This window comes from Leptonychotes weddellii, chromosome 16 (assembly GCF_054177405.1).
Source record: "Leptonychotes weddellii isolate Sample4059 chromosome 16, ASM5417740v2, whole genome shotgun sequence".
NCBI lineage: Eukaryota > Metazoa > Chordata > Mammalia > Carnivora > Phocidae > Leptonychotes > Leptonychotes weddellii.
Window position 1 is genome coordinate 38,859,514 of NC_138384.1, and position 20,901 is coordinate 38,880,414.

Below are 20,901 nucleotides of genomic sequence, written 5' to 3' on the forward strand. Positions count from 1 at the left end.
AAACCTCTCTTCCAAGAACTCAGAAAACAGCTCCATTAACAAACCCCATAGCCCTTTTAGGGACTCATGTGCCAAACAAAAGGCTGTCACAAACATACAGCTCTCCTTGAGGTTTTCTGCAACTGGCACAGCCCCATTTCACTCAGCTGCCTGCCAGGCCCACACAGAGAGTGACTAAGGAGGGCTATTGGTGGCTCTTCAGCTTCACTGCTAGCACAGGGGAAGATCTAGAATGTAAAGCTTTCAGGTGTTAGTTACCCTAGGGCAGAAACAAAATGCCAGAAACTGTAGAACCCACAGTTCTATACCCAATAAAGGCAAAATTCCTCTGTTGCCACATAAATGAGGCGAGCCTCTGAATCTGGCAACCCCGTCCCCTAGCTGGGGGCCTTGGAGAAGGAGGCAGTGCATCAACGATGTGCTGGGGACTAAGGCTGAGGCCATCTCGGACTCCAGTGCCTCACAGCCATCCCTTTCCTTCCCCTGCCTGTTCTCTATCAGCTTCCCCTCTAGCCCTCAGCGTTGACCCACAGAGAAGAGATGCAAAAACCAGCAGGCTCACTGGCCATTCTGGAATCTGCTGGACTGGCTACCTCTATGGGTCATTTGTCCCAGAAGGCAGCTCACCAGATCCCATCTTCTCCTTATTGTCAGAGCCCCTGCCAGGCACCTCACCACACTTACTGCCCTCAGCCCGTTGACCTTGCTGACCCGTGCTCCCACCCCATTACTCAGATACTGACATAGCTGGCCCTGTCTGCTGGGCCCCCAAACCCTTCCATCCCTGATTCCTTCCCCACATCAGGTATGGACTGTGAAATGAGAAGCTCAACTCCTGACTCACCCTCTCCTACAAGTGCTACTGTGTGTCTTCCGCCCTTCACATTCAAGCCCATCTGGGAGTGCCCTCTGAATGGGGAGGAAGGAGGTCCTCTGCACCCCAATGCCTCAGTCACAACTGCAGCAGATTCCAGTTCCATCTTCCCTGTTGCTCCCAGCACTTCGATCCTTCTCTTGTATCCTAAATTATACAGAAAGGAGTCACGTACACCTGTGTGTGTGGATTCCCTATGTCCTTTCCACAGACCCCCTATCCAGCTAATGATACGAGCGCTCCTCTCTCCACTGGCCTAATTTCTGTTTCTGAAGTCAGCTCCTCAACCATCACATCTGCAAGCTTGGCTCCCCAGCCTGTGTCTGATTTTTGGCCGCCCCTGTGGACATCCCTGCATCTTCCCACACTCTCCTCTTGGGGCTTCCCTCTGGGTCTAATGTGAGCTTCTTTCCACTTGACCAGGCCCAACAGATACCCTCTAGTGGCAGTGCTGCTTCAGCCATAGAAACAACCAGCCTGCCTGCCTGCATTGAGGGTCTGAGGCCCCAGCCCAGGGTGTAAACTTTCCTTGTACTCCTAGAACACATTTTGAATAGCCCAGGATAAAGTTAAACGTGGGAATGGCGAGGAGGTAACTGGAGACAGTAAAGGTATAAGAGCAACAGAATTAGACCTATCTTGGGCGCCTGGGTGGCTCAGTTCGTTAAGCGACTGCCTTTGGCTCAGGTCATGATGCTGGAATCCCTGGGTTGAGTCCTGCATAGGGCTCCCTGCTCAGCAGGGAGTCTGCTTCTCCCTCTGACCCTTGCCCTCTCATGTGCTCTCTCTTTCTCATTCTCTCTCAAATAAAATCTTAAAAAAAAAAAATTAGGCCTGTCCTAACCTGGTTTATATATATGAATTTTTTTAAATCTTGGGAAAACATGAAGTTCAACTGCAAATAGTAGAAGCTACCTGTGTCACCAGCAATTGATTCAGTCAGTTATTCACTTAACATATTCACGGAAAAAAAAATATTTATTGAGAACTTGTTATGTGTTAGGCACTGTTCAAGTACCAGAATCAAGAGAGAAAGTCACAGAAAATTCCAACCCATATGATACCTATGTTCTTTTTGGAGGAAAAACAAAACGAGAAGCAAACATATTAAGTAAATTTTCTAGTATGTTAGAAGGTAATAATGCTTTGGGGATTATTTTTTTTTTTTTAAAGATTTTATTTATTTATTTGAGAGAGAGAATGAGATAGATCATGAGGGTCAGAGGGAGAAGCAGACTCCCCGCCGAGCAGGGAGCCCGATGTGGGACTCGATCCCGGGACTCCGGGATCATGACCTGAGCCGAAGGCAGGCGCTTAACCGACTGAGCCACCCAGGCGCCCCGCTTTGGGGATTATTGTAAATGTGATCGTTTTCTTAATTTCTTTTTCTAGTAGTTCATTGTTAGTGTATGGAAACATGATTAATTTTTGTATGTTGATTTGTATCCTGCAACTTTACTGAATTTGTTTGTTATTTCTAACAGTTTTTTGGTGGAGTCTATAAGGTTATCAATATATAATATTGTGTTGTCTGCACAGAAAGATAATTTTATCTCTTCCTTTCAGATTTGGATGATTTTATTTCATTTTGTGCCTAATTGTTCTGGCTAGAACTCCCATTACTATGTTAAATAGAAGTAGCAAGAGTAGGCATCCTTGTCTTGTTCCTAATCTTAGAGGAAAACCTTTTAGCTTTTCATTACTGAGTATATTAGCTGTGGACTTGTCATATGTGGACTTTGTTATGTTGAGGAATATGCCTTCTATACCTAATATGTTGAGAGTTTTTGTCATGAAAGGGTGTTGAATTTTTGTTAAATGCTTTTTTTTAATCTATTGAGATGATCATGATTTTTATCCTTCATCCTGTTAATGGCGTGTATCATGTTTATTGATTTGTGTATGTTGAACCATCCTTGCATCCTAGGGAAAAATGCCACTTGATCATGGTGTATGATCTTTTTTATGTGCTGTTGAATTTGACTTGCAAATATTTTGCTGAAGATTTTTGTATCTGTCTTCATCAGGGATATTGGTTTGTTGTCCTTCTTCTGTCTTTGTCAGGGTTTGGTATTAGGGTAATGCTGGCCTCATAGAAGGAGTTTGGAAGTTTTCCTTCCTTTTCAATTTTTTGGAAGAGTTTGAGAATGCCTGGCATTAATTCTCCTTTCAGTGTTTGGTAGAACTCACTAGTGAAGCCATCTTGTCCTGGGCTTTTCTTTGTTGGAAGGGTTTTGATCACTGATTCAATCTCTAATTATTGGCCTGTTCAGATATTCTATTTCCTCATGGTTCAGTCTTAGTAGGTTATATGTTTCTAGGGCTTTGTCCATTATTTTAGGTTATTCCATTTATTGGCATATAATTGTTCACAGTAGTCTGTTATAATCCTTTATATTTCTGTGGCATCAGCTGTAATGTCTCCTCTTTCCTTTATAATTTTCCGTCTTCTTTTTTAGTCTGGCTAAAGGTTTGTCAAAAAAAGGTGTTTTTTTTTTAATCAGTTTTTAGGTTTGTTGATCTTTTCTATTGTTTTTCTAGTCTCTAATTATTTCCACTCTAATCTTTCTTATTTTCATCTGTTAACTTTTGGTTTAGTTTATTCTTTTCTCCATAAGACTTTTGTAGAGCTTATCAAATCCCTGCTCTTTTTGGTTTGAATTTACCAATCTAGCCTTAGCCCGGGAACCCCTCCACCATGTGAGGACACAGCAAGAAGTTCACAGCATGAACCTGGAAGAGGACCTTCATCAGAACCTGACCATACTGGCACCCTGATCTTGAATTTCCAGCTTCCAGTACTGTGAGTAGTAAAATTCTGTTGTTTATAAGCCACTCAGTTTTGATATTTTGCTATAGCAACCCCCAAAGACTAAGGTAACTCCATTATGCATTATTGAACATAATCGAAATTAAAAACCTTTCTGCTTGAAGGACATCATGAAGAAAGTAGAAAGGCCACCCATCAAATGGAAAGAAATTTTGCAGATCATCTATCTGATAAGAAATTTTTATCTAGAATACATAAAGAATTGTTACAATTCAATAAAAAATACAAATAATCCAGTAATAAAAAAAAACAGGCAAAGGATGGGCGCCTGGGTGGCTCAGTCATTAAGCATCTGCCTTCAGCTCAGGTCATGATCCCAGGGTCCTGGGATCCAGCCCCGCATCGGGCTCCCTGCTCTGTGGGAAGCCTGCTTCTCCCTCTGCCACTCCCCAATTGTGTTCCCTCTCTTGCTGTGTCTCTCTCTGTCAAATAAAACAACAACAACAACAACAACAAAAACAGGCAAAGGAGCTGACTAGTTATTTCCTCAAAAGATATAAAACTGGCCAACCAGTACATGAACATCATTAGCCATCAGGGGGATACAACCAAATCTCAATGAAATACCACTTGACACAAAATAGGAATGTTATAGTGAAAAAGGCAAGTATTGGTGAGGATATGGAGAAACTGGAACCCTCATACATTACTGGTAGAAATGTCAAAAGGTGTAGCTGCTCTGGAAAATAGTTTGCTAGTTTCTTAAAAGGTCAAACATAGAGTTACCATATAACCCAGTGATTAAACTCTAAGTAGATACTCAAAAGAAATAAAAACATAGGTCCATGCAAAAACTTGTCCATGAATGTTCACAGCAACATTATTTGCAACAGCCAAAAGTAGAAATAGCTCAAATGCTCATTACTAGATGAATGGAAAAAATGTGGTATATCCATACAATGGACTATTACTTGGCAATAAAAAGGAATGAAGTACTGATACACGTTACAACATAGATGAAAACATTATGCTAAATGAAAAAGACAGTCACAGAAGACCAACTATTACATAATTCAGGTTATACTGGAATTGCCAAATTGGTAAGTCCATAGAGACAGAAAGAAAAACAGTGGTTGCCTAGGGAAGAAGGATTTGGGGGGAAATAGGGAGTACTAATGAGTTTAGGGTTTCTTTTGGGGAGATGATTAAAATGTTTTAAAATTGTGGTAATTGTTTTTTTTTTTAAGATTTTATTGATTTATTTGGCAGAGAGCGAGAGCGCACACAAGCAGGGGGAGTGGCAGGCAGAGGCAGAAGGAGATGCAGACTCCCTGCAGAGTAGGGGGAGCCCGATGCAGGACTCGATCCCAGGACCCCGGGATCATGACCTGAGCCAAAGACAGTCGCTTAACCAACTGAGCCACCTAGGTGCCCTAAAATTATGGTAATTATGGGCGCCTGGGTGGCTCAGTTGGTTAAGCGACTGCCTTCGGCTCAGGTCATGATCCTGGAGTCCCTGGATCGAGTCCCGCATTGGGCTCCCTGCTCGGCAGGGAGCCTGCTTCTGCCTCTGACCCTCCCCCCTCTCATGTGCTCTCTCTCTCTCATTCTCTCTGTCTCAAATAAATAAATAAAATCTTTAAACAAATAAAAATTAAAAAAATTTCAAAAAATAAAATTATGGTAATTGTTATACAACTCTGTGAATATACTAAAAATCACTGTATACTCAATTTATTTTGAACTGTACACTTTAAAGATTTTTTTTTTTAAAAGAGTTTATTTATTTATTTGAGAGAGAGAATGAGAGAGAGAGCATGAGAGGGGGGAGGGTCAGAGGGAGAAGCAGACTCCCTGCCGAGCAGGCAGCCCGATGCGGGACTCGATCCTGGGACTCCAGGATCATGACCTGAGCCGAAGGCAGTCGCTTAACCAACTGAGCCACCCAGGCGCCCCCACTTTAAAGATTTTATTTATTTATTTCAGAGAGAGAGAGAGAGCACGCACCATAACCCCGGGAGTGGAGGGGGCAGGCTGTAGAGTGGGAGGGAAAGAATCTCAAGCAGACTCCACACTGAGTGGGGAGCCTGAGGCGAGGCTCAATCCAACTCTGAGATCATGACCTGAGCCAAAATCAAGAGTCAGTCATGTAACTGACTGAGCCACCCAGATGTCCCTGATTTTTTTTTTTTAAGATTCATTTATTTGAGAGAGCACGTGTGTGGGAATAGGGGGAGGGCCAGAGGGAAAGGGAGAATCCTCAAGCAAACTTCCTGCTGAGCACAGAGCCCAATGTGGGGCTTGATCCCAGGACCCTGATACCATGACCTGAGCTGAAATCAAGAGTCAGCCACTTAACTGATTAAGCCACCCAGGAACCCCTAGTTTAGGTGCTTTTAATTTAATCTTCTGTATTCTCAAGTTGTGTTGTTGTTGTTGTTTTAATATGTTTAAGCACGGACCTTTTTTCTTTCATTCATCCCACCTGGGATATATTGCACTTCCTGGATTTGTGGGTTCACAGTTTTCTTCAATTCTGGAAACTTTGCATTCATTATCTCTTTAGATACTATCTTTTCTCCATTCTTTTTTTTTTTTTCCTTTTGACACTCCAATGAGAGTTATGTTAGACCTTTTCATTCTATTCCCCACGAATTTTTATTGAGGTACAATTGAATATTAAAATTGTATATATTTAAGGAACACAACTTGGTTTGATATATGCATACATTGTGATATGTCACCACAATCAAGCTAATTAACATAGTCATTCTACATACTAGCCCTCTGTTGGTTATGTGGTTTATAAATATTTTCTTCTGGGCTATACCTTGTCTGTTTATCCTCTTAATGTGGACTTTCACAGACCAAAGACTTTACTTTTAATGAAGTCCAATTTTTCAATTTTTCAGTTTTTCCTTGTATGGATTATGCTTTTGGTATGAGGTCTAAGAACTCTACCTAGCCCTCAATCCTAAAGATTTTCTCCTATGTTTCTTCCTACAAGTTTTATAGTTTTAATGTTTTCTGTGATCCATTTTGAATTGATCTTCATAAGAGGTGTGACAATTAGGTGAAAGTTCATTTTAAAATTTTCTTCCTTCTGCTGCTTTGTGTGTATATTGCTCTTTTTTTCCTAGGTTCGAGGTGGGAGCTTATTAGATTATTGATTTGGGATTCTTCTTCTTTTCTAATGTATTCCTTTATTGCCAAACAGTTTCCCATAGCACTGTTTCAGCTGTGTCCCATGCATTTTGGTATTTTATATTTTCATTCAACTTAATGTAATTTTCTAATTTCCCTTAAGGTTTCCTCTTTGACCCACAGTTTATTTAGAAGAGTGTTTAGTTTGTTGTTTAGTTTCTAAGTGTTTGGAGACTTTCCTGTTTTCTGTTATCGATTTCTAGTTTGATTCCATTGCGGTCAGAGAATATTCTCCATATGATTTCAATTCTTTTAAATACTTTGAGGTTTATTTTATGGCCATGCATTTGGTATATCTCATTATATGCTCCATGAACATTTGAAAAGAATGTTTTATGCTGCTGTTGGGTCAAATGTTTCATAAATGTCAGTTAGGTCCTGTTGGTTGCTGAGTTCTATATTCTCTAAAGATGATAAATCTGGAGAGGTATGGACCTGGAAACAGATTGGTTGAAACTTTGTGCACAAACTGGTTGTTCTCCCCCTTTACTTTTCCTCTCATGTAATCAAATACACTGCACAGGGAGTTTGATCTCTGGATAAACTGACCCAGGAAGGATGTCCAACTGCACAAATGAAGACAGGATTGAGGCATAGGCAGTCTGAGTGAAAAACCATACCCAGAACTGTGGGCCTCTCCTAGCCCCAAACACCAGTAGCTCAGGAGACTGGACCTAGTTTCTGGTCTAAACTAAAGAGCAGAGAAGAGCGCTCCCTGGCAGTCTTCTGGTGAAAAGGCTGGCTCTAATGTCTGCCAGTTGAGGAATTTCACCTTTTTTTTTTTTTTTTTAAGATTTTATTTATTTATTTGACAGAGAGAGAGACAGCAAGAGAGGGAACACAAATAGGGGAGTGGGAGAGGGAGAAGCAGGCTTCCTGCTGAGCAGGAGCCAGATGCAGGGCTGGATCCCAGGACCCTGGGATCATGACCTGAGCCGAAGGCAGATGCCTAACAACTGAGCGACTGAGCCACCCAGGTGCCCCGAGAAATTTTATCTCTTGACTGGAGGCAAGGATTACCACACATTTCAGGAAAGTATCCCATGCAAAAGGAAGAAAAATAATTCAAGCTTTTTTGAAAAGAAATTTGATTTGGACATAAAAGACAAAAATGGACAAGAAAACTCTGAACAACTATAATTACCCTGAGAGATTGAAAATTATATTGCATCCATAAATAAGAACAGAAAGCTATGAAGAAGGAAAAATTAGGCACAACTCAGGAATAGTCCTTCCAGCAAATACAAATGCCAGGAATAAAAAACCTGAAATAGAGAAGACTGCCAAAAACCAAAAATATAAGAAAAATTCTCAGATCTGGAACCTACAGACTAAAAATCTCACCTATATCTAGCATAAAAAATATTTAAAGATCCATGCCATAAGTCATGAAATTTCAGTACACTGGGGATATAAATAGCATTAAGTACACTCTGGTTTCTCTTCAGATCGCATAAATAGCATTAAGTATTTGAATGGGAGACATAAATTACACATAGAGGAACAGAAAACATTTGGTATTAGATTTGACAACATAAGCTACCAGAAAACTTTAAAGTGATGTTTCTAAGTTTTGAATACTGGCAAAGTGTGAGAGTAGAGTTAAGACATTTCCAAACATTAAAGAACTAATTTAACACATGCATCTAAAGGAAGCTGTTGGAAAAAGAACTTTAATGAAAATGGAAAATTAACTTAATTCCAGAAAACAGTAATCCAATTCAGGAAAACAATGAAAGTAAGTTTCAGGACAACTGTAGAGTCCAACTGAAGCCCCAGATTGGTAGACTGAGAGATTCTAATGGATATTTGAACAATTGAAAAAAATCATCTGTGGACATTTAACATAAATATGGAACATTTATCTATGGAACATCTCTAAAATTTAAGAACAGGTACAAAGAAAACTAATTAAATCCTCAATAAAGAAAAAATATTGAGGTGCCTGGGTGGCTCAGTCGTTAAGTGTCTGCCTTCGGCTCAGGTCATGATCCCAGGGTCCTGGGATTGAGCCCCGCATTGCGCTCCCTGCTCAGGGGGAAGCCTGCTTCTCCCTCTCCCACTCCCCCTGCTTGTGTTCCCTCTCTTGCTGTGTCTCTCTCTGTCAGATAAATAAATAAAATCTTAAAAAAAAAAAAGAAAGAAAGAAAAAATATCTAGAAAATCTACTTGGTTTTGAATATAAAATAATTTACATTATTATATAAATACCACATATTATATAAATACCACAATAATTGAGATATAACCATATTTGGATGTGGTTAAGGAGAAAGAAAAAGATGGAAGTTTTTTTGCTTTAAATGAAATCTTGATTATTACACTGGACATTTTTATTACTAAAGACATTTTTAACTACTAAAATAAAACTGATCTTTTAGCTAAAAGTGTTCAAAGAAACTTGTATTATCCAAGACTGATTGAAAACATCATTGAATTCATCCAAGATTTCATCTAGGTACAGGTAAAAAAAAATCAAAAACCTAAACTAAAAAAACCTAATCTACAGATGAATATTGCAAGTGCAGCTGCTATAAGAGACAATAAAGTGCCCTCCTTTTGTTTTATGAAGTCCTATTAATTTCAACTTCCCGATTACATACTCCTACAATCTTATCACTCAGAAATAACAACAATAATCTTACCTCTTCCTTTCCAATATTTTTTTGCCTATAATTATTTTACTCACTTAAATGCCATAGCACCATATTCTTGAAGGCACACTTAATGGCCAAGATTCCGACCATCAAAATCCCAACACCTAGTAACATAGTGATCCATGCTGGGGAGGAAAAATTTTCCTTTGCCTTACAAGATTCTTCTGGCTGGTCTAAGAATTAAATTGACATGAGACAGATTAACAGGAGATAAATGTTTAATAACATGTATACTTCCTGTATATAAGGGAAAACTGAGTGACTCCCCCAAATGGCCAAATTACCTTAATTACCATCTTCAGCTAAAGACAAAAGAAGATGCTGCGGGTGGAGGGTCAGTTATGGGAGGTTACCAGGAAAAACATAATAAACAAGGATAAGGTTGTTATATAGATTTAAGTTCATGCCTTCTCCATTGATAACATTGATAACAGATTTAGGTACCTCTTCTTGGTAGTGAGGGAAACACCCTTACAATTGGAGATTTCCCTTATAAATGTAAATGTTTCTTTCTTTTTTTTTTTAAGATTTTATTTATTTGAGAGAGAGCGCACAAGTGGGATGAGGGTCAGAGGGAGAAGCAGACTCCCTGCTGAGCAGAGGCCTGATGTGGGACTTGATCCTGGACTCGAGGATCATGACCTGAGTGGAAGGCAGCTGCTTAACGACTAAGCCACCCAGGCACCCTAAATCTAAATGTTTCTTACAAAAAGTAACTTCTAGGGGCACCTGGGTGGCTCAGTCGGTTGAGTGGCTGCCTTTGGCTCAGGTCATGATCCCAGGGTGCTGGCATCCAGCCCTGCATTGGGCTTCCTGCTCAGCGGAGAGCCTGCTTCTCCCTCTCCCTCTCCCTCTGCCTGCTGCTCTGCCTACTTGTGCTCTCTATCTCTCTGTCAAATAAATAAATAAAATCTTAAAAAAAAAAAAACTTCTACTCAGTTTTAGAGCTTCTCCTGTATTTGCAGTTTCTTAAAAATAATCAGCCTAAAATAATCCTTACGCTAAAGAGACATATTTTGGGTGGAAAATTCTGCTCCCCTATACCCACAAACATAATGTCCATGGAAAGTAAGAAGCAGAAGTGCAGGCCTATCAAAACCAAGCCAGAAATAACACACACTAGGGCTACAGGAGAGAAAAAAATTTTACCTCTACCCATTTTGGGTTTTCAGCTGGGGCTCTGTAACAAAAAAGAAAGATTAACAGAAGATGATTTATTAACATGTGTGCACATGTCATATGGGAGAAAACAAGAGTAACTCAAAAGTGGTGGCTTAGCAATCAACAAATAATAAGTTTGTAGAGAAATGATAGGATAAATTAAAGCAGTTTTAGGCTCCCAAGGGTGGCAATCTGTGAAAGGAAACTAGTGAAGGTTTATTTGCAGATTCTTTTTGGTGCCATCTATGAGCTAAGAGTCTAGAGTTGTCTCCAATAAAGGAGAATGTATACCCTTCCTTTAGGCAGAAATGGGGGAGGGCAGAGAGAGCTTTCCTGACTTTCATGCTTATAAATTGCCTTCAGTTCAAAATAATTTTTATGTCAAAAAGGTATATATTGGAGTGACATACTCTGGTTTCCTTCACAGCACAGTCACCTTCAATGATACACACAATTTGAGGTACTTCACAGTTATAAAAGAAACAGGCCCCAAATGGAGTCACTTACCCCCCATAGAACATATCAAGATTAACAATTTTAATTAATTAGCAATTGCAGTTTCAACCACTCCCAGAAATGTGACCTTTGAACAGTCCATCTAAAATTTCCTGATCAGGTAATCTGCAAAATAAGACTCTTGCCTATTCCCTTCCCTCAAAAAGATGACCTGGCCGGTACCAACCCTTTCTTTTCTTTTGCTAATAATTTCCTTGCCCCACCATCCTGCCTCTAAAACCTCCCATTCTGTAAAACTCCTGGGGATGTCTATTTATTAGTAGGGATGCTGCCCAACTCACAATAGTCAAACAAAGCCAATTAGATCTTCCGATTTACTCCGCTGACTTTCATTTTTTTAATGCCACAAACCACAGAGACTTCAGAGATCCCTAAAGCTGGCATCACAGTCAGGCATAATCACACACAGTGTTCTCTGTGGTGCCTCCCTAGTCCTGCATCCAAAGAATGGCACATATGCGGGGAAACAGCTCCAAGCAGGAAAAAACACAACCCAGTCTTTGATCACCCGCTCAGGCACTCGAGGCACCACGCCAGTACCTCAGGAAACGCCACGTGAACCATGAGCGAAGCACTGATACCAGTCAGGGTCATCGCTTCAAGCCTAAATGAAGATCTGAACAGTCCCCAAGCCGGGCGCGAGAATCCAACGTCTCTTACGGTGCCCCTTACCCTTCGCCCTATCCCCCAGCCCCCAGCGGTTGTGGCCCCAAGAGCCTCCCCCACCTCAGTAGAGTCCCGGGTTCGCCCCCCATCCTCGCGCGCCTGCGTACTCTGGACAGAATCGGCAACTCCCCGGAGCCTCAACGCTCGGCGCTCGAGGGCGGTGTTCGCGGCTCAAACGGGGGGGCGGAGCCAAGAGCCAAAAGAGGAAAGCCAGAATACACAGCTTTTGTGATTTTGGACTACAGTTCTAACAAGGGAGCAGGCTTGGATTATCCTCGGTAGCACGGGTCGCTCACAGGATCACCTTTACAGGCCTGAGGAACCCTGGCCCTGCCGGAACTCTGCTTCTCCACTCGGTCGGCTAGCGGAGGACCTGGCCCCGTTCTCCCCCGCCAGCCCTTCCTAAAGAACCGAGGCACTTGCCCCCGCCCCCTGCGCGCCTGCGCACTCGGGCCGCGGTAGGCGCGCTGGAAACCCGCAGACTTGAGGGCTCGGGGGTTTTCAGAGCCGGTGGCAGGGCGAGTACGTGGAGCCAGGCTCTGCTGTGGTCGCGGCTTTTCTGAAGGAAACGTGTACGGGAAGGGCCAGATTCTGCGGACCGGAGCGGGGGTGGGTCCTGGGGACTCGGCCTACTAGGCGATTCCTCTCGAGTTTGGAGACCCGGATGGGGTGGGTTTAAACTCGTGCGGCAATAACGGTGCGGGGCCCGGTTTGTGGGCGCGGCCTATTATGCAGTGCGAGACCCTGCGGTCCTACGCACCTCGGTCTTCTCCTCAACCATCAAGGCCCGGCCGCAGAAGGCAGTTGGAGGTGGAGCCCCAGAATAAAGGTCCGCTGCAAAACGCTGGAGCTAGATTCAGGGCTGACCTCTGAGGTCCGGAGGACCCGCTGGACAGAGGAAGACGCAGTGGGCCGTCCCACGGGGTGAGCAGTAGCGATGTCCGAACTACAGCGTACCCAGAGCTGCGAACCTGGACACGGGTGACTGCAAACCTTTCCTCGTTTGTCTCTTGTTTCCGTTTGTGCATGCCTGCGGTGGTTAGCGAGGGTCACGGGGCATGGAGGGTGGTTTCTAACCGATCAAGAAAAGCCTGGGGTGTAATGAACACTATTTGCTTCCCCAGCCCGGCCAGTCTCCAGAGAAGGCCTTTGAAGTGAAACGAATCGCTGCCGCGCCTCGGAAAGCCAGGTTCTGTGTGAGTTTGTGCTGCTTCTTTGTTTCCGTGAAATGCATTTGATTTTCAGAACACTGGGCTTTTTGATTTTCTTCCCTTGGAATGTGCTGCTTAAGAATGGTCTATTCATTGATTTGGGCCTCAAGATTTCCCTACGTAGTTAACGGCGGGGGACCTAATTAATAGGTAACACTCGCTAGTGTCCATTTAATGCAGTTCTACAGTTAGTTAATCGTATGCTATATATTCAGTTGCTTTGTGAGCACTTTTTCTTAAGGATTCTGATTATGGTAATACCCCATTTGGAAGTCAATGTTCATGCTTTGTTTTCGACTGTGGTTTGTAAGGAGTAGTTTAGGGTTTGTTTAGATACCTTCAATGATTCCAGAATAGGGATGGGGATTTTTTTCCAAGGAACTCCGTGATTGGGAATTTTTGGTACCAGCCAGATGTGGTTAAAGGTTTGGTAGCATGAGTTTGTTTTGCTTATTTTTGATAAATACAAAATGGTATATACTTAAGGTGTACAACAGGATGTTTCAGTATATGTATACATTGTGGAATGGAATGATTACCACAATCAGACCAATTAACACCCAACACCTCATAGTTACTTTTGTGTGTGGTGAGAAAAGTTACGATCTACTCTTAAATCTCAAATTTTAAGTATATAATACTGTATATAATTACTGTATATAATACAGTAACCATGCTGTACATTAGGTCTTAAGAACTTACTCTATGATTGAAAGTTTGTACCATTAGTTTGTTTGGGGTATGTTTTTCAATAGACTGAGGTATATAAGGTGTTTAAGAATTTTGAACGTAGATTAAAGGAATTTGAATCCTGCCTGCCACTTAAATCTGAGTGAGTTTGAGCAATATTTCTGGTCCCAGTTTCTTTATCTGTAAATTCAGAATTACAATAGTATATACCTCACAGTGTGGTTTTAAAGATTACCTGAATTAATATCTGTTAAGTTCTTAGAAGACTACCTGGCCCATTAGAAGAGTGCTTAACTAATATTAGCTATTGGTTTTAAATGATGATTCTTAGTCATTCCCTATCAGCTTTCTGTATTCCCAAAAGTAATGAAAATGTGAGATTAATTAGGATGGATGCTTGCAAGCAGGAAAATGAATCAGACACTCGAATGAACCAAAAGAGGGATTCTTTTTTTTTTTTTAAAGATTGTATTTATTGGGGCGCCTGGGTGGCTCAGATGGTTAAACGTCTGCCTTCGGCTCAGGTCATGGTCCCAGGGTCCTGGGATCGAGCCCCGCATCAGGCTCCCTGCTCAGTGGGAAGTCTGCTCCTCCCTCTCCCACTTCCCCCTGCTTGGTTCCTGCTCTCGCTGTGTCTCTCTCTGTCGAATAAATAAATACAATCTTTAAAAAAAAAAGATTGTATTTATTTATTAGAGAGAGAGCGTGCACGAGTGGGGAGGGGTGTGGGATGGGGGGCAGTGGGAGAAGATGACTCCCCCTGAGTGTGGAGTCTTGGGGGTGGCGAGATGGGGGGTGCTCTATCCCAGGACCCTGAGACCATGACCTGAGCCAAAATCAGATGCTTAACCCACTGAGCCACCCAGGTACCCCCCAAAAGAGGGATTCTTAACATGAAGTCTTTGGACTCTGTTATGGGTTTTCAGGACAACAAAAATCTAAGATTATGTACAAGATTGTTGTATATATTTGTCAGCGGGTAATTTGGTGGGGAGGAAGTCTATCATTTCATGATATTATCAAAGTTGTGTAAGACCCAATAAGATTGATTCTTACAAGTGTAGAATAAAAGTATGGGATAACTAGGAATGACTTTTGGGATAATCTTTTATAAAAGTAGTATCCAGCAATATGGAAATGATTAAGTAACTTACATTCCATCCATGTGATGGAATGTGAGTTACTTAATCACACAGGTGATTAATCCATCACATGGATTCCATCCATCCATGTGATGGAATGTTATGCAATACTAAAAATTATGTTTATTAGTAATTTAGTCATCAGGAAAATATGTATGTATATAATGTAATATTGAGAAATATTTATTATGAATAAAAATCTTTAAGAAATTGTTAAGTTACAGAACCATGAGAGACTATGGACTCTGAGAAAAAACTGAGGGAGGTGGGGGGATGGGTTAGCCTGGTGATGGGTATTAAAGAGGGCGGCACATATTGAATGGAGCACTGGGTGTTATACGCAAACAATGAATCGTGGAACACTACATTAAAAACTAATGATGTAATGTATGGTGATTAATATAACATAATAAAATTAAAAAAAAAGAAATTGTTTAATTACATATGTATCTTGAACACAATTTATAAGATGCATTGCAAGGATTTAATAACTGGTGTATTCACTGGAGCCCAGGAGGGTTAAGCTCAAGTTATTGAGCAGCTGCTCTGAAATAAGCATTTCTTTTTCTGTCTCGTAATCACTTTGGAAAAGCACTGTGATCCTTCACAGAAGGATCTCAGGTTTGATGAGATACAATATTCAAGAATTGGTAGGAATTATTTTTTCAGTCACATTGATTTCCTGGTTGTTACCACTTATGTAGGCCTATTTAATCACAATTTTCTTAATGACTACAAGGTACCCCATTCTCCCAACTCATTAAAAAATTCTTTTTAATGGGAATGGCTTTTTAAAACAATATTTCTGATGGAGTTAATGCAGGCTTGTGAAATAATAAGTAACTAAGGGACCTAAAAGAGAAGAAATTAAAATTATCCATTGTCTCAACATCCAAAAATAATCACTATTAATATTTGTAGCATATTTTCCCAAAATATTTCTACAAGTATATGTATTTTTGTATGTGGTTTTATTTCTGAATAATGGGATAACCCTAATTGAAAATTTAAAAGAAATCAAGACCTCTAGTTATTAGTTTAAAAGAGACATTCAGTATCCTCATGGATTTTATAATCATGGATGTATGGAGAAAGGCAAAATCCCAGCAGTCCCCTTCTTGTTTGAGAAATCTTCCAAGTAATTATAATTCTTACGATAGAAATGGCATTTAAATTGGGAGACTTAATTATAATTTAAAATTAATTTTAAAATGTCAGAATTGAAATATGGAGATTTTCCCCCCATCTACTGATGTCCATTTCACATTAATGATTTAAAACAACTAATTATATTATATATTGTTTTATAAACTGATTTTTTTTTCTTTCAGTGTATCTTGAATACTTTCTATTCCTTAACTGTTTTCTAGAACTTAGCAATTCATAATTACTTTAGTATTCAGTATTTTATGGATGTTTTATAAATCATTTAAGAAATCAGCTTTTGGGCAGTAATATTCAAACTGCCTGAGCAATTCCTTTGACAGGCTTTCTGTGTGATATTACTTACCTTACTTTTCACTTCATGGTCATGTAGGATTTCAGAGAGAGGAACACTAAGGAATATGGCATTGATTTTTACCAGGTGGGTTACAGGTGATACTCTGAAGTGTTTGGCTGAATTTCCGAAGGATTCTTACAGTATGAAATAGACCACTGTGCTATTTTATGCCAAAAGCTTCATTCATCCTCCTGATCCTTTATTTGGGTGAGAGTTTGAGAAATGAATTAATGATAATTTCCTAGAAAACTAAGCTTACAAAAAACAAAATTATTTTAACCTCAGCAAAGAATGACTAAAACTAAAAATTCAGAAGTAGTAATATCAGCATGCTAAATGTATGGAGTTTAAATACCAAAAGAAATAGCTAAGAGAGGTGGATCTCTAGATTTGGAAGCTAGGGAAAGGATAGCAAGGATGGAACTTTCGGGGCTTTTTGTAATACAGTATTCCCTTGCAGAGCTTTTTTAAATTTATGTCCAGGTATAAGTGATATAAACTTTTAGAGAACAAGATAAAGATCACCTGGGATATCATCATCAAGGTAATGCAATAAAATTTTATTCTAACTCCATTCACAGACTGTTTCATAAACCTGCATATACATGTATGTGTATGTACGTAGTTTTCCTGTCAAACATACAATCACAGTACAAAACTATTTACTAACCTACCTTCTCCCAGCAATCTGTAGTGACCATCTTTCCAAGACATCAATTAAGAATTTTACCGTCATTTTTAGTGTTTTTTTAATTAAAAAGTTATTTTTTAATTTTTTTAAAGATTTTATTTATTTATTTGAGACAGAGAGAATGAGAGAGAGAGAGCACATGAGAGGGGGGAGGGTCAGAGGGAGAAGCAGGCTCCCTGCCTGCCGAGCAGGGAGCCTGATGCGGGACTCGATCCAGGGACTCCAGGATCATGACCTGAGCCGAAAGCAGTCGCTTAACCAACTGAGCCACCCAGGCGCCCTAAAAAGTTATTTTTTTAGTAACCTCTACATTCAGTGTGGGGCTTGAACTCATGACCTTGAGATTAAGAGTCACATGCTCTTCCAACTGAGCCAGCCAGACACCCCCATTTTTAGTGGGTTTTTAGTGCCATTGTGTGAATACACGATAATTTACTTAACCTGCTAAAGGATATTTAGGTTCTTTCTAGCTTTTTTTGTCCCATTATAAACACCTTCCAACATTTTTTCATTCTTTCTACAACATACCATGAGTGTCCATTTCTGTACAACCTTAGTAATAAGAAGTATTATCAGTTTTTCAAATCTGTCAATCCAGTTCCTTTAATATGCATTTCCTTGGTTACTAGTGAGTTTTGTTTTGTTTTTTTAAAGATTTTATTTATTTATTTGAGAGAAAGAGTGAGAGAGAGAAAGAGCACAAGAAGGGGGAGCGGGAGAGGGAGAAGCAGACTCCCTGCCGAGCAGGGACCCCGATGCAGGACTCGATCCCAGGACTCCAGGATCATGACCCGAGCCGAAGGCAGTCGCTTAACCAACTGAGCCACCCAGGCACCCAGTTAGTAGTGAGTTTTAACTAATGAGTTATTTCTACTTTCTAGAGAGTTAGTCATGCTCAGGTTTCACGAATTCACTTCTTCCAGCCTGAGTACCAAGAGAGATGGGTTGATAACTGAGATTGTGCAGGCAGTACTGATGATTCTGAACAGGCAAATGGTGACTGGTGAGCTCTGAGGGTGGTAGTTCACCCTTCCCCCAAGAAGGGATCCCAGTGTGCAAGTATAGTTTTTCCATGATAAAGGCTGCTAGCGTGGTCTATGCAGGTAGTTCTCAAATTGTGTCATTTGGACCAGCAACATCAAGTATCACTTGGGAACTTTTTAGAACTGCAAATTCTCAAGCCCAACTCCAAACCTCTACGAAATGCCAAACTCTAAGAGTGAGGCCCTGCAAACTTTTAATAAGCCCTCCAGGTGATTCTGATGTACACAAAGTTTAATTACCAAACTTTGTTGCCCCTTATGATGACCTGTCAGAAATTTTATAAAATCTGAGGGGGATTTAAAATCGTGATTCTCAGGTCACACTCTGTACTAATGAAATAAAAATGTTTGGGGGATGGGAGCCAGGTATCAGTATATTTTAAAGATCTGCAGGCAATTCCAGTATCTAGCAAAGTTTGGGAAATTCTTATCCATAGTATTTTCTGTTTTCAGGTTTAGGGAGGCCAGCCACATTCCTGAGTCTTAGAAAGAAGTTCTGGGTCAGATGATGTAACAACCATTTCTCAGCTGGGAAAGTGGGAATGGAGGGAGATGGATCTGCTCATGACAGGCCTGGGCAGCCCATGCTCAGGTCCAACTCAGCCTCGCTGGGGTAGGGGACTCACTGGAAACCCTCCTGCTAAAGTGTCTGGACATGAGCTTCCATGCAAGTCTCTGCTCTGTGTCTGTCCTTGTGCAACTGATTTTCCTGTGGTTTTGAGGAGGACATATATTTTTTCTAAACTACCTCCTACCTCTCACTGTCTGTGTGTTGGAGGGGGGAGGAGTGTAGGAAGGGAGAAGTAGTGTGACATTTTAAAATTTGGGAGTTCTGAGGCAATTTCGTTCTTATGGCTTTATCTTCTTCCCCCAGCTCTAGCTTCTGTGGACTCTACTTCTCCAGCAAATGACCTTTGAGGAAAACTGACCAGTTTTTACAATCTAAAATCATGGCTCATGTAAGTTGGTGTTTCTGTTTGAAGGGCTGTAATTTTTTTCAGGTTATATGACAACTCTCGTTAGATATCCTGAAACTTCCTAACAGAACCCCATCCGACAGCTTCTCCCCAGTCTTTCCCATTCTAGTAAGGGATGGAACCAGGCAGCCCAGGCCCCCATGTACCTCACTCTTTTCTACCCATGTCCATGTGTCTATTGACCAAATTACTCAGTGTATTGACTGTGTGTTCAGTCTTTGTCTAGAGCAGAGATAAAACAGAAGTAAAGTCCCTAGAGGGAATTGTTTGATCTGAGGCTCTTAGAGCAACACCGTCTAAAAGAATTATAATGTGAGCTACCTATGTAATTAAAAATTTTCTAGAAGTTGCATATTTAAAATATAGAATTAGTGCCTTCTTAAAGGCAGTAGGCAGCATGTAAGTCTCATAAAAAGTATAGAATAATATGCAAGGCACTTACATAATCTTGAACTTTTTCGTAGTAACATTAAAAAAGTAAAAAATAACACATGCAGTTAGTTTTTTTTCTTTTTTTTTAAAGATTTTATTTATTTATTTATTTGAGAGAGAGAGAGAAACAGCATGAGAGGGGACAGGGTCAGAGGGTGAAGCAGGCTCTCCGCCGAGCTGGGAGCCTGATGTGGGACTCGATCCCAGGACTCCGGGATCATGACCTGAGCCGAAGGCAGTCGCTTAACCAACTGAGCCACCCAGGCGCCCACATGCAGTTAGTTTTAATGTTTTATTTAACTCAATATAGCACATATATATATACCCAAAATGTTATCGTTTCAAAGTGTAATCAATATAGAAATTATTGAGATGTTTTACTTTTTTTTTCTTTCTAAAGTTTTTTATATCTGGTATGTATTTTTGAATTACAGCACACCTAAATTTGGACTAGCCACAATTTAAGTGCTCAGTCATCACGTGTCTAAGCCAGCATATTGGACATTGCAGCTTCAGAGATTTTGTGTAACCTGAATTCTAAATGTAACTTAATATATTTAAAAATATAGAAATACCTAAATGTAATCATTCCTAAGTCTAACACAAATGGACTATTTTTTAGTAAATTAAAAATATTCAGTAAAGTATTTGTTATAATAAAGAAAAATGCTAATGATATAGTGATGAAGTCAGGTCTGGAAGAAATTCTTTAATTTTATATAAACTACTTTTTAAAAACAGAGATTTTATGGTTCATTTGGAGTAAAAGAAATCCATCAGTTTTTTTTTTTTTTTCCTAATCCTTAAAGGAAAAGAGGTTAGAATAAAGCACATTTATTGAGAATTTTTTTATGGGCCCACTTAGGCCCTTTGCGAGCAGTGTTCTTATGAACACTATTTCAGTTAATTGTGAAATTCTGATTATGTGAACATACCTAGAAATAAGTAAAATTAGGTATTCCATGGTACACAGGAAGTTTTTTCTTTAGCAGTGGTTGGCAAACTACAGCTTGTGAGCCAGATTCGTCCCTTGGCCTGTTTTTTCCAGCCTTTGAGTTAATTATGTTTTGAAAGAATTGTTTTAAAAAGGAAGGGAAAAGGGAAGGATATGAAACAGATCATATGTGGCATGCAAAGCTTAAATATTGGCCCTTGAAGAGAAATAAATAATTTTAGAAATAATACATGGGTTTGTCATTTCAGCATTTGGTGATGTTCAGAGATGTGGCTGTAGACTTTTCTCAGGAAGAGTGGGAATGCCTGAACTCATATCAGAGGAATTTATACAGAGATGTGATATTAGAGAACTATAGCAACTTGGTGTCAGTGGGTAAGCTTATCTGTGTCATATAATTTAGAAATTCAC

The 20,901-nt window shown here is 40.3% G+C and overlaps 1 protein-coding gene across 20 annotated transcripts in view; it reads left to right on the plus strand.

Annotated features, from left to right (window-relative positions):
- LOC102748329 (uncharacterized) overlaps positions 1-20,901 on the plus strand; it is a 51,924-nt gene that overhangs the window by 12,239 nt on the left and 18,784 nt on the right. For 3 of the 20 annotated variants that reach the window (XM_031026091.2, XM_081807527.1, XM_081807529.1), the window contains 4 exons: positions 3,549-3,677; positions 12,973-13,044; positions 19,001-19,085; positions 20,739-20,865. In XM_031026091.2, coding sequence (XP_030881951.1) covers positions 19,077-19,085; positions 20,739-20,865 — 136 coding nt within the window. In that variant the 5' untranslated portion in view covers positions 3,549-3,677; positions 12,973-13,044; positions 19,001-19,076. The other 17 variants (XR_014141010.1, XR_014141011.1, XM_031026096.2 and 14 more) reach the window with 15 other exon arrangements.